The sequence below is a fragment of the Eptesicus fuscus genome, chromosome 2 (genome assembly GCF_027574615.1).
Source record: "Eptesicus fuscus isolate TK198812 chromosome 2, DD_ASM_mEF_20220401, whole genome shotgun sequence".
In the NCBI taxonomy this organism is placed as follows: Eukaryota; Metazoa; Chordata; class Mammalia; order Chiroptera; family Vespertilionidae; genus Eptesicus; species Eptesicus fuscus.
The window spans coordinates 23,991,013-24,003,874 of NC_072474.1; the positions used below are offsets into that span (position 1 = coordinate 23,991,013).

At 37.4% G+C, this 12,862-nt stretch overlaps 1 protein-coding gene across 4 annotated transcripts in view; it reads right to left on the minus strand.

Annotated features, from left to right (window-relative positions):
* The window catches only part of MRC1 (mannose receptor C-type 1), a 120,287-nt gene that overhangs the window by 80,343 nt on the left and 27,082 nt on the right, over positions 1-12,862 (minus strand). For all 4 annotated transcript variants that reach the window (XM_054725901.1, XM_054725899.1, XM_054725900.1 and 1 more), the window contains exons 5-7: positions 9,401-9,514; positions 6,391-6,537; positions 1,513-1,698 (exon numbers count right to left, since the gene is read on the minus strand). In XM_054725901.1, coding sequence (XP_054581876.1) covers positions 1,513-1,698; positions 6,391-6,537; positions 9,401-9,514 — 447 coding nt within the window. The remainder of the gene's footprint in view (positions 1-1,512; positions 1,699-6,390; positions 6,538-9,400; positions 9,515-12,862) is intronic.

Consider the following 12,862-nt stretch of genomic DNA (forward strand, 5'->3'; position numbering starts at 1 on the left):
AACAATTCAATTTTGTAACTATTCTTTATTTTTATCAATATTATTTTCATTGTTTTAAAGAAATCATTATGGATAATAAAAAGAGGTTTCCTAAGTAAAAATTTATGAATTTTCAAGCTGAATAAAAGCAAACTTTGTCATCCAACTTCCCCAAAACTATAGCAATAAACATATAAGGTTCTCTCATTATTATATCATATTACATAAAGTAAAGCAAAGTTTGCACGTTACCCCTACAGCATCTTAACTAATCTGTTTTCCACTGATTCATTTGTAAACTTTATTATTTATTATAAGTATCATAACTTATATGTCATGATATTATTCCGATACATCAGTTTTGACTACATTATCGTCCCGGTAAAGAGAGAAGAGGTAGATAGAGAACAATCAGGAAGTCGCTTATAGGCTGCAGCAGTCTGTCAGCGGGCCCAGTCAGCTCAGAGGGAAGAGGAGGAAGGATTGCGTCTGGCACAGGTGCCAGGAGTACTAGGGTTTGGGGTCTTTTACATCTTTCTCTGAAACCATTTTTCTATTTGTCAATGGCTTTTCCTCTTCCCTCCCGCCACGCCTATCCATTGTCAGGAAGCAGTCCCCACCACCGCCACCATCCATCTCCTCTCGTTTGTTCGCTGGAAAGGAGCAGCTGCCGTCATTCAAAAGTCTCATCAGTGGAAGCAGAAAGCGATCATCATTTAATCAGCAAGTACCGAGGAAGCTCATTATGATTAGGTTCCTCCTCACCCTCCTCTTCAGGGTAAGACTGAATCCCCAACTCATTCTCCCCACTTTTTTTTTAACAAACTTTTTTCAATTTTTGAAAACTTGACAATATTTTAGTTATGATGTTTTCTATACATTTCTTAAGTGATGTATCTAAAATGGAGACATAAATTTCTTTAAAAGATTGAGGCCAGCATCCAATAAAATATCCTATTTCTTGCACTGCTCAACATTCCAGCAGCATAAACAAGTCCAAAGTATGAGATGCTTCATTTAGAGACCTGGCTTGTGAGATAAAATATAGGCCTTAAATGTATGAATACACATACACACATACACACACACACACACACATATACACATACACACATACATACACACATACATACATACACACACATACACACACACATATATACACACATACACACATATAAACACACACACACAAATAACTACAAAAAAATGAAATACTGTTGAGAAATGTAAGGTAGACTGCTCTGAATCCAGATTATATATAGAAAAATAATATTTTTTAAAGTATCCATAAAGGGATTACATAGTAAAAGAAAAATAAATCCAATGAGCTCTTAGTGATAAAAATTCTTTAAAAACATATACAATTTTTACATTTTAGGCCTGATTCATATACATTATTAAGTTTATTACATTGATCATTGAAGTATTAGTTTGAACTTAATATATTTCACATTCATGATTAAATTTTCCAGACATGAGCAGCGAGTGGGAAAGACTCAAGTCAAGCGAATTATTGATGTGAGTTCTTACCGTAACCCAGCTGGGAGATAATGAAGTCGAATTCCTCGATGGTGTGGATACTTGCTAGATCACCACCTTCCTTCCTGCATGCAATCAAGGCATCTCTTTGGATTTTCTTCTCCTCTCTGTGAATCTTGTAACAGTTACCGGTGTATGGCCACCACTGAGGGGGGCAGTTAGTAGGCACATCACTTTCTAGAAGAAAAAAAGGATTTGGAAACCACTTAAAAGGGAAGGTGGTGGAGTTTATTTTATTGTAATAACATTTCTACCATTCTATATAGGAAACAGTTCATAGGTATGGACAAATAAAAGTGAGATTATTTTTTACTTCTTGCCATTCACAAAAAACTACATTGTGTTTGCTTTAAGACTAAAAATATGTGAATGCATCTTTCATTTAAAATAAAGCTAAATGGGAAATCTCTTTTTCTTTTTCTTTTTTTAATTGTACTGCCCTGGCCGGTGTGGCTCAGTTGGTTGGAGAATCCTCTCGTACACCAAAAGGTGCAGGATTCGGTTCCCAGTCAGGGCACATATCCAGGTTTCGGGTTTGATTCCCTATAGGGGCGAGTGTGAGTAGCAATCAATCAATGTTTCCCTTTCAAGTCGATGTTTCTCTCTCTCTCTCTCTCTCTCTCTCTCTCTCTCTCTCTCTCTCTCTCTCTCTCTCTCCCCCTCCCTTCCTATCTAAAATCAATATTTAAAAAACACACACACACACAAAAAAAAAAAACCTGTACTTAGTACAGGCCACATGAAGATACAATAGACTGTCTCATTTTACCTGTGTTTCTTCATCAACAAATCTGAACTAAGCATGTTATGTAAATGCTGGAAGCACAGATGGTTTGACATACAATGCATTGCTTAAAAGATTTCAATTTATCTCTATTATATGAACATCAGGGAGCCAGGCATTCCTTGGAGAAGCACTATTAGGTAGGCATGAGAAAGGGGTGTTTAAACAGGGAATAGAATGGGGGCAGGAGGGCAGGGGGCCAGCAAGGAGCTTCTGAAACTTCAGCAGTTTGAGCTGGCCACCCGAGCCTCTGAACCAGCCCAGTACCATTGACTTGCTTCAAAAAGATGACATGTGATATTGTGGAAATCACAGGGATTTGGTTCAGAAGTCTTTCAGGCAAAACCTGAGTTTGCCACAAGTGTGTGATCATGGGCAAGTCACATCACATGAGCCAAAGTGTCCATATATGTAAAGCATTTCTAATAATATTAATATTAATGCTAACATTAAGCTACCCGTTCTCACTGTTTCTGAGTTAGAAAACATTTGAGATAATGTGACTATAAATTACAAATGCCACACATTTACTATTTAATCAAACCAAAAATAGTGGCCAATATCCTAATTATTGCTGCTAATAGGTTATGGTCCAGTTTCATAATTTTGATTATACATTACAAAAATATATTATAACATATCATAATGGTAATGAGCTGGGGGAGGTAATACCTTGGAAGACAGAGACTCACCAAATTCATCTACGTATGTGCACAGGGCCTGGCACATGGTAAGTGTAGTGAATGTTGGTCAAGAAAAGGAACTGAAGTTGTATCTGATATACAGCAGTTTACAATGACCATTTTACAGACATTATTTCAAACAGCAATTTAACATCACACTTTGCTTAAAGAGGGGTTATGTTACCAAGGGAACATCAATTTATATATTTAAGTTTGATATTAACTGTTCTCAATGTGCTGCCTGAGTAACTGTTCTATATAGGGCACCTCTGCTATGCATTTAATGTATCAGTCCTATTTTCTCTTAAAGGCTGGGACTATCTGCAACATCTTTGTGTAAGCCCGGGATTCTGTGCACAGTAGTCATTCAAGTCAATAGGGAGTTATAGTGACCAAACACTCCATTAGTGTAATAGAAAAATGCATACTTTCAAAAATTCTCTCAATGCAGTATACACTTGCACACTTCCAGTAGCTACCAAAAAGAAAATATGTTAGTATATCTCTGGAGCCCTCTGGTGGGATATTTTAATTTTGCTGCCTATGAAACTGAAAATAATGTCAGCAAACACTCAGGACTTCTAACCCTGAACAGATGAACTTTTAAAAATCTTTTAAAACATGGCAGTGAAAGAGAGTTCCGCGGGGCAGCCACAAAAGATGGCTTGTTCTTCTGAGCAGACCTGCCCAATAAGAATATGAGCCACATGCACAATGACAAATGTCCTAGGTTTACAGGTATCGCAAGTGAAATAAACATATTAAATTACAAATGTCCTAGCATTACAGGTACTAGTATTGCAAGTGAAATAAACATATTAAATTAGTTTAATATGTTTATTTATTTAATAGGTCCTAGTATTGCAAGTGAAATAAACATATTAAATTACAAATGTCCTAGTATTACAGGTATTGCAAGTGAAATAAACATAAAAAGAAACAGGTAAGTTAAATTTTAATAATATATTTCATTTAACCCAATTTATCCAAAATATCCATTTTAACATGCAATCAATTTTAAAAAATTAACAATGAGCTATTTCCCCCGCCCCCTTTTATTTTTGCCTAAAAAGTCTTGGAAGCCCAGTATGCATTTTACATTCTAGCACATGTCCATCGGAACTAGCCACTTTCATGTGCTCAATGGCCACATGTGGTTAAGAGGCTATTAAACTAGACAGCACAGCTGTAGGGGCCCAGGAATTATGGACAGATAGGGTGATGTTGCAAGGACCAACAGGGTCTGAGGTGGAATCCTTGCCCAATAGGTCACCAGTCAGGTGCTGTATAGTTTGATCTCTGATATGCTTTTCAAAATCTGGTTTACTTGACTTTATAGATAAGATAGCATGATTAACCCAGGAAGTATATAGAGACATTTAATATATGTCTCTATATATTAAATATATATAGAGACATTTAATATATGTCTCTATATATTATATGGGACGGGAAGTGTTAGCAAGTGATGTAATTTGAGGAAAGGTAGAGAAATCGGAATAATTTACTATGTGTTTGACAATATGAACCAATGTTCATAGGAGGAATGGGTATCAATATTCCCACTTCATAGATGAGGAGCCTAAAACTGAGGGAATAAGCAACAAGGTCAAGTTACAGAATTCTGCCTCCTGTACCAGAAAAACTATGAAACAACCATTCTCCTCTTCCTCAAAGGGGCACTTCCAAGTCTTCTGAAGGAGAATTGTACAAGCTCTTCCAAGGAGGAAGAATGATACTATTTCTCCCATGGGAACAACAAAGGAGATAAAATACAAGAATGAAGGAGGTCTCCCTGAGGCAGGCCAGAGTCATAATGGTGATCTTGTAAAGTATGATCAGGCCCAATAACCGGGACCCTCATCTACTGGTATGTTCACCATATCTCACCATAGCCCTTGGCCATATCTCCATCTACTAAAATTGCAAACACAGCTACTCTTTGATCAGCAGCTTCCCTTCTAGGAATTATCACATGTATGAAATTACATGTGTATAAAGTTATTCACTGTAGGACTGTTTGTAACAATAAAAATTGGAAGTAAACTAAGATCCATTAATAGGGCACTTGTCATATATATATATTCTCTCTCTGTGATGGCTATAAAAATTCACACATAATTTTTATGCACTACATAAAATGATGTCCAAAATTGTCATTAAGTGAAAAAAGTAAAGAATATATGGATAGCATGCTTCCATTTGTATGGAACAGATAAAAATAATAATAAACATATTTGTTTATATGTTCATAGAATAATTAGATAAAGATATACATCCAGAAACAGTTACTCAGGGATGGGATGTGGGAGTTAGAAGTAAGAGGTTGCGAGAAAGTATTATTATTTATCATTTGTACTTTTTTATTTTCTAGCTATGTCAATCATATTTTAAAATAAATAAAATTGCTTTTAAAATTCAAGGAGAAAAAAGTTAATAATGACAGATTTCCCAAGCACAATACATACATACATACATATATACATATGTACATATATAAATTTCTTTAAAGTACTGTGTTCCTACAAAAATAGCTGTTAGTGAAAAATATGTACTTTGTTTGCTTTTGGCCAACTTGTAGAAAGAATGCAATCTTGCCTTAATAGTTAAATTCTTCCATAAAATTATGATAGAGAGCATAATTCAATTTTTCCCTGTATCATAGCCTATATATAAAATTCAATTATTACTTTTGGGATGTTTTATTCCATTTTTGTGAAGACTTCAGTGTACGATGTTAATTTGAATAGCAGTAGAGCCCAGATAGACCCTAAATAGTGAGGACATTAAAAAATACATATATTTTTCAACCCTACCTGGTTTGGCTCAGTGAATAGAGCATCAGCCCAAAGACTAAAGGGTCCTGGGTTCAATTCCAGTCAAGGGCACATGCCTGGGTTGCAGATTCGATCCCCAGTAGGGGGTGTGCAAGAGAAAGCCAATCAATGATTCTCTCTCATCACTGATGTTTCTATCTCTCTCTCCCTTTCCCTCCCTCTCTGAAATCAATAAAAATATTTTTTAAAAAATCTCTTTCAGACATATATTTCCTAGCTTGGATTCTGATTTTGTCGCATGTGCATGCTTAATACCGCCTTTGAATATCTTTCTCCTCACCTATAATGTGTGAATAAGAATACCTAATTTACAGGGCTGCTGTGAAGGTAAAATTCTAACTTTTGTTCTGTCAAAGGCTTTGCACATGCCTGAACCCCACAGCACACTCAGGAAACGGCAGAGGTCAGGAGTAGGAATCAACAAAAAGAAATGTTGTAGGGATATCATTAAGTTGCCTCCATAAATTATCCACCAAACCTGTCCTTTCATACAGTATAACTCACCTGTAACTTTATCGTTAAATTACAATAATAATATGTGCTTCAGATCAAATAGATCACTTACCTAAGGGAATAACAAAAGGATTCAAAGTTGTGTTGCCCTTTTTACAAATGTAGCCTAGTTTCTGAGCACAGTTCAGATTTTCCCATTTAGCATTCTTCCCAGGATTTAGTGACACACAGCTTTGTCCAGGTTCTGTTGATGGACTTCCTTTGGGGAAAAGAAATAAAATGGGAGTATTACAGGTATTGCAAGTAGATAGCCCCCTCAGCCCACATCTCCATTCTCGGGGATTAATGGATCCCCATCCCATCTTTTGCTACACATTCACAAATAAATGTTTATTGACTGCAGAGTAAAAACCACATTGGGTGTCTGTTTTCTTGTTGGATCATTTCAATGACTAAAATTTTAATTATGCAAATTTACTTCTTTAAAATAACTTCTTTTCATAATATCAAATAATAAAGTTGGGCCTTAAAACATGAACAATCTTCATCCTGGGGTATGGATGTATAATAGAGATGGACCCAACCAGAAAACAGCTCTATTAAGCACTGTCAATATCCACCAAGAAAACAAAGTCAAGCTCACTGTGAAGACCAGACTAGAGCATTTCTGGACATGGGAAGACTTTCTCCAATTAGAAAGTGGAGACAGAAAAGAAAGACGATGGGGAGGAGACAGACAAGGGAAGGGTTGCTGGAAGCAGTAATGTGTGCTAAAAAGTGCACCCAGAACTATGACTCAAGATTTTCAACTCAGCCTGAAAAGAATATTTTTAATATCTGACCCTGTATCCCATTTTTAATCAGAATCTGATTAAAGAACCAGATAAAGTTAACTTTGCTAACACAAGAGGTATAAGCTAGTTCCATTGCACACCTGAAGACAGGGTGAATGAGCCACATTTTGTTAATGACTGCTTTCTGACTTTTGACATGTATATACCCTGCATCTGGACCTCACTCTCCCTTTCTGTAAGATGGGAATTATGTTACCTGCTCCATAAAGGCTTTGTCAAAATTTTTTGAAAGTTGCTTGAATAGCATATTGTTAGTGATAAGAATAAGGATGTTTTTAAAATGTATTGATATTGTGACAAAACTCACAATATAACTGAACTAACAGATAAGGTGTCAGTGTCAGTACTAGAAAGAAACTTTCAAGAAACAATATTAAATTTTATAGCTATTGGTTAATATGTTAACTAATAAATCATGTTATACATTTATTTATCCATACAACATAATGACCAACTTTAATATATCAATTATTTGTCCTTAAATGGTTACCATAGTTATATATTTGAATTTATACTTCTACATCACCAAATAAATGTATTTAAATAAATGTGTTACTTGGTCATAACTACTCAATCGAATGTTTGATTGAACAATTTAAATAAGAAAAATTGCTAATATCCCACAAGGTTTCTAATTTTAGTTGAAACACTCATACTATTTCATAAGGTGATTTAATTTGGACTTACTTCTCAGGAACTTGATTTAATAAGGAAAGTCACTTCTTTTATTTTCTTGTTAACATCCTAATTTCATTGCTCACCTTCACTAAAGTTAACCTCCAAATTTTCTCACTGAACTCTTAGAATGTGGGTGGCTAAATACTATAATCATCACTCCCAAAAAGAATAATAAAGTGACCCATCCTGCCTAATGTTGTACAATAATTAAGCAACAAAGAAGAATAAACTCATCCCCTCATAAATGATTATTTTTGTCTATTGATCTGGTTGACCCCAATTGGTATTCTCCCGTTTAATTTGGCTGAGTGAGTAGGCAGACAAACCAAATCCTCACCCATAAAAAAGGACACCTCATATTCCTTTGCAACAATGTTTATTTCCATGTTCTAGAAGAAGATAGAGCTGATGCTATCTGGAGGATTCTAGTGACAGCCTTGTAACCATCATGCATTGAAGGTTATAGCTCATAGTAAAACCTAAGCAATTTAAACCAAAGTAGATTCTCTAAAAATTCTCTCCCATGCTTCAGCATCTATTTTGAATATTATTTTTCTGAAGTTTTTTTCTTTTAAATAGCATACCTCAATAATACAAAAATGGAGAGCTCAGTTATCTAAACCCGTGGTCGGCAAACTGCGGCTCGCGAACCACATGTGGCTCTTTGGCCCCTTGAGTGTGGCTCTTCCACAAAATACCACGGCCTGGGCGAGTCTATTTTGAAGAAGTGGCATTAGAAGAAGTTTAAAAATTTTGGCTCTCAAAAGAAATTTCAATCATTGTACTATTGATATTTGGCTCTGTTGACTCATGAGTTTGCCGACCATTGATCTAAACCAAATGCAAGAACCATTTAATGGCTTTAAAAAATAAACGTCCAAAAAAACAGCACATCAGGTTTTTTTTCCATAGCAGAACCTGTAAATGAGGGTGTGACCTATAGGTTATGCCTTTCCCACATGCATGGCAGACATCACTAATTGTTCTTTGCACTCTTTCTTAATGAACCAAGATTGATATGGGGTTGGGGGATCAGAACCATGCTCAATTCATTGCCTCATGCAACTCCTAACACTGGCTGGTATTGGTGAATAAGAAGAACATTTTTTGTCATCATTGGTCTTCTTGTTTTCTCTGAATAATTTCTGTATATGTGGAACATATTTATTATTTAGTCTCCTTTTTTGTTCTGTTACCTGTATGTTATGACAATGTAGAAATAATTAGTTCAGAGCATTTTCTGTCCTCCAGAAAATTAAAAAGCTGTGAAAGGCTTGGTCATCCCCAAATGTTTTATACCTAGCAAATCAAGAAGAGTCTTAGAACTCATACTGTAACAGAGACTTGTATTGATTTGTGTGATAATCCTGCCTGACAAGTCCTCATCCCAGAAAGCTGGTATAATCCTACAGTTTTAGTTTATTCAAATCTAGTTGGCAGATTTCAAATCAAGGTGAGACATGAATGGAATTTGATAGTCTCCCAATTATTTATTCTCTTTTAGACCTACACATGAGATGATGAAGGTCCCCATAGTATCAAGAAAAATTAAGTTTAGATGAATTCAACCACAGACAAGTTTTACCTTACCTGGTAACCAGTTCAAATAGCGGAATGGACTGCCACCACTCCATTGCCATCCACTGTTCAAACCCAGACTGTTAAGTCCAATCCAGAGTCCTGAAGTCAAGGAATTGGTTAATCCTATACAACAAAAGCAAAAACAGAAACAAAACTCACATTCAGAAAAGGCAGTGAAATTAAATTCAGAAGTAAGCACTCTTTAAGGGATATATTTATCCTTTGACATTCCTCATCTGCTGTAGCTATCTCGGATACCACTGTAATTAGCTAGTTATTAATAACTAGAGGCCCAGTGCACGAATTCATGCACCAGTGAGGTCCCTCGGCCTGGCCTGTGGGATCAGGCCAAAACCGGCTCTCTGACATCCTCTGAAGGGTCCCGGATTGTGAGAGGGCACAGGCCAGGCTGAGGGAACCCACCCATGTACAATCGGGGCCGGGGAGGGACGTGGGAGGTTGGCCAGCCAGGGAGGGACTGAGGGAGGGCTCCAGGGCATGTCCGGCCCGTCTCACTCAGTCCTAACCGGCCGGACCCCAGCAGCAAGCTAACCTATTGGTCAGAGCATCTGCCTCCTGGTGGTCAGTGCACTTCATAGCGAGTGGTTGAGATGCCTTAGCATATCATTAGCATATTATGCTTTGATTGGTTGAACAGATGACCAGACCACCAGACACTTAGCATATTAGGCTTTTATTATATAGGATAGGAAAGGAGCAGAATAGGAAGGCCAGACATTCATTATAGGCATGTCATTTGGGCAGCTTCACCAGGAAGCTGCAGCTTTGCACTCCCCAGGGAACAACCCTTTTATTCCTTACAAAACAATGGGGAGGGGGTCCAAAAAAAAAGGAAAAATAGACACATGCCTAGAAAACTTGGTGTGACACAGAAAAGGTACTTGCCTGTCAATCACACCTGGAACAGAGATGGTTGGCCAGAATGGGCAGTGGCCACTGCAAGCATGGAAAAATTTGGGAACACATAATCTTCTAAACAAAGGAATTCTCCCTCTTGTTGCTCTTATGCTCTTGGCTCACTCTTGGCTTCCTTGCATTCACTTGTGTTTCCTCCATATCCATGTTTTCCTGTGGACCCTATATGCAATGGACTGATGGGCTGCAGTGGGGAAACGCAAAGTACGCTAGCCTGATGCTGGATTGGACTGTGCAGACCCGGAAAGGAAACTCTGGACACGGGCTCTGATTTTAGCGAAGCCCAGCTACACTCTTCAATGACTGGGCAAAAGGAAATGGGACTTTGGAAACCCAGGGGTGTAATTCCATGGAAAGAAAGCTTTCTACTATATATCATCCTCCTATGGGGGCCTCCGGAAATGCTTATTCCAGTGGCACCCCAAAAACCCCATTCCCATGAGCAACTGGGGGAGAAGAGGCCCTCTCCCATCCTGTAACACTTCTAGGCTTGGTTTGAAGAATTAAATTAAGTATTAAAATAAGACCTGACACATAGTATGTGCCCAATAAATGTAAGCTACTGCCATTATTATTATTATTGTTGTTGTTATTATTATTCCATGTGAAAGTCAGTTTGGCAAAAAGTGTGATTTAAAAACAAAACTCAAACTTTGTGTCAAATATATCACTTAAAGCCTATGAGCATCAGCCACACTTTTTTTCTCTGATGTGCTTCTGTAATTTTATGAGACCAAGGTTTTTTACTATGACATTATTTTCTATGACATTACTATAGAAAGCACCAATTCCACATGCTAAACATTTGGATTATTAATTTTCCTGAATGTATTATCTGAAATAGTTCTATACCTACTTTTGAACTTAGTTATAACAGAGGAAGCATTAATGTCCAATATTACATTGGCAATTTTTTTCTATATTGAAGTCCAATTTGTTTTTCAGCCAGCAACAACGGAAACTGGCAAAAACAATCAGAGCAACAAGCCAAATTTCACTTCCTATATCTCCTTTCAGTTCTGTAAATCCTACTCATGCACAAATGTAGTTGTCATTCTGATTCAGGAATTGAGGATTAAATGCAGTGTGCCAACCTTTTTGAGGTTAGAAACAGAAGTGAGGATGATGACATGACGGTGAGTGATGTAAGAATGGGCTGCTTGGGCAGAAGCAGTTAGCCCTGCAGGTACTGTGCATTCAGATTGTCAGTTCAGAACAAATTTAAAGGAATGTTGACATATAATTAAGGATTCTACTGAGTGCTTTGGGGACCACCAGATCCTTGATTACTGTTTGTTAGTGAGACCCAGGCAGAGTGAAATGGAAAGACAGCACTGAATTCCAATTCACCCACTTTCTCAACACGAGACATTAGGCAAGTATCTCATTTCTGTCCCTAGTCTGTTATCTCATCTGCAGAGTTGAGGACAATAATATTCATTGAGGAGGTGGGTGTGAGCTGTAGAAATAAAGTCACGTTTCTGGCACACAGTAGCTGTTCAATAAATGACAGGTCATTTGATCTCAGGATCATAAAATGGACTTACACTTTTTAAAAATATTTTTTATTGATTTCAGAGAAAGGAAGGGAGAGGGAGAGAGAAAGAGAGAGAAACATCAATGATGAGAGAAAATCATCAATCAGCTGCCTCCTGCAGGCCCTCTACTGGGGATCTAGCCTGCAACCTGGGCATGTGCCCTGACCAGAAATAGAACTGTGACCTCCTGGTTCATGGGTCAATGTTCAATCATTGAGCAACACTGGCCAGGTGAGTTTACACATTTTTAAAAATGATATTTATTCCCAAAATCCTCACATAAAAGAAATCTTATCTTAAAAGTATAACAATTTGGGGGGGGGGGGGAGAGACTTTCATGCAAATGGAAGTCTCCACCCAGAAAATCCCTCATTTTTTGTTTTTTGTTTTTCATTTTAGTGGCATGTTTCCCAAAATGGAGTAGATCAAAATCTCCATTTACACCATTATTTTCTAGATTCTTCCCTGATCTATCCCAGTAAATATCAAATATCATGAATATCTTCCCTCCAAGAAAAAAAAAAATCTGCTTGTTTGTTTTTTAATTCTTCATCAGACTCTCCCTCTTCCCCACCCCCACCCCCCACCCCCAACTAGTGCATGATATTGTTGATTTGGAGAAAAGCCGGAAATGTTAAAAATATGCTGACTAAAATTCTGGAGGGTTGGGTAAGATTTCAATAAGAATCTGAGCTGAACTCAGCCTCTGCATCTCTTAGAGCTTGTTTGCTCTCCTGAGGGACACAACAATTTCCCCCATTGATTAGGGAAGCATTTCCTGCAGCTGGAGCCGGACAGCGGGGCCAGGCACCGGGAATGAGTCTAGAGCTGGGCAGAGCTGCTGTCCTGCCAACATCATCGCTTTCCCCTGTGTAACCGGGGAAGAAAGTTAAAAAGTAATCTGTGTCCGGTCCTTTGGCTTCCCAAAAGCCAGAAAACAAGTAAAACTTGAAAGAGTCAAGATAACACAACCCCAAAACAAATTCCTTAAAGTTAA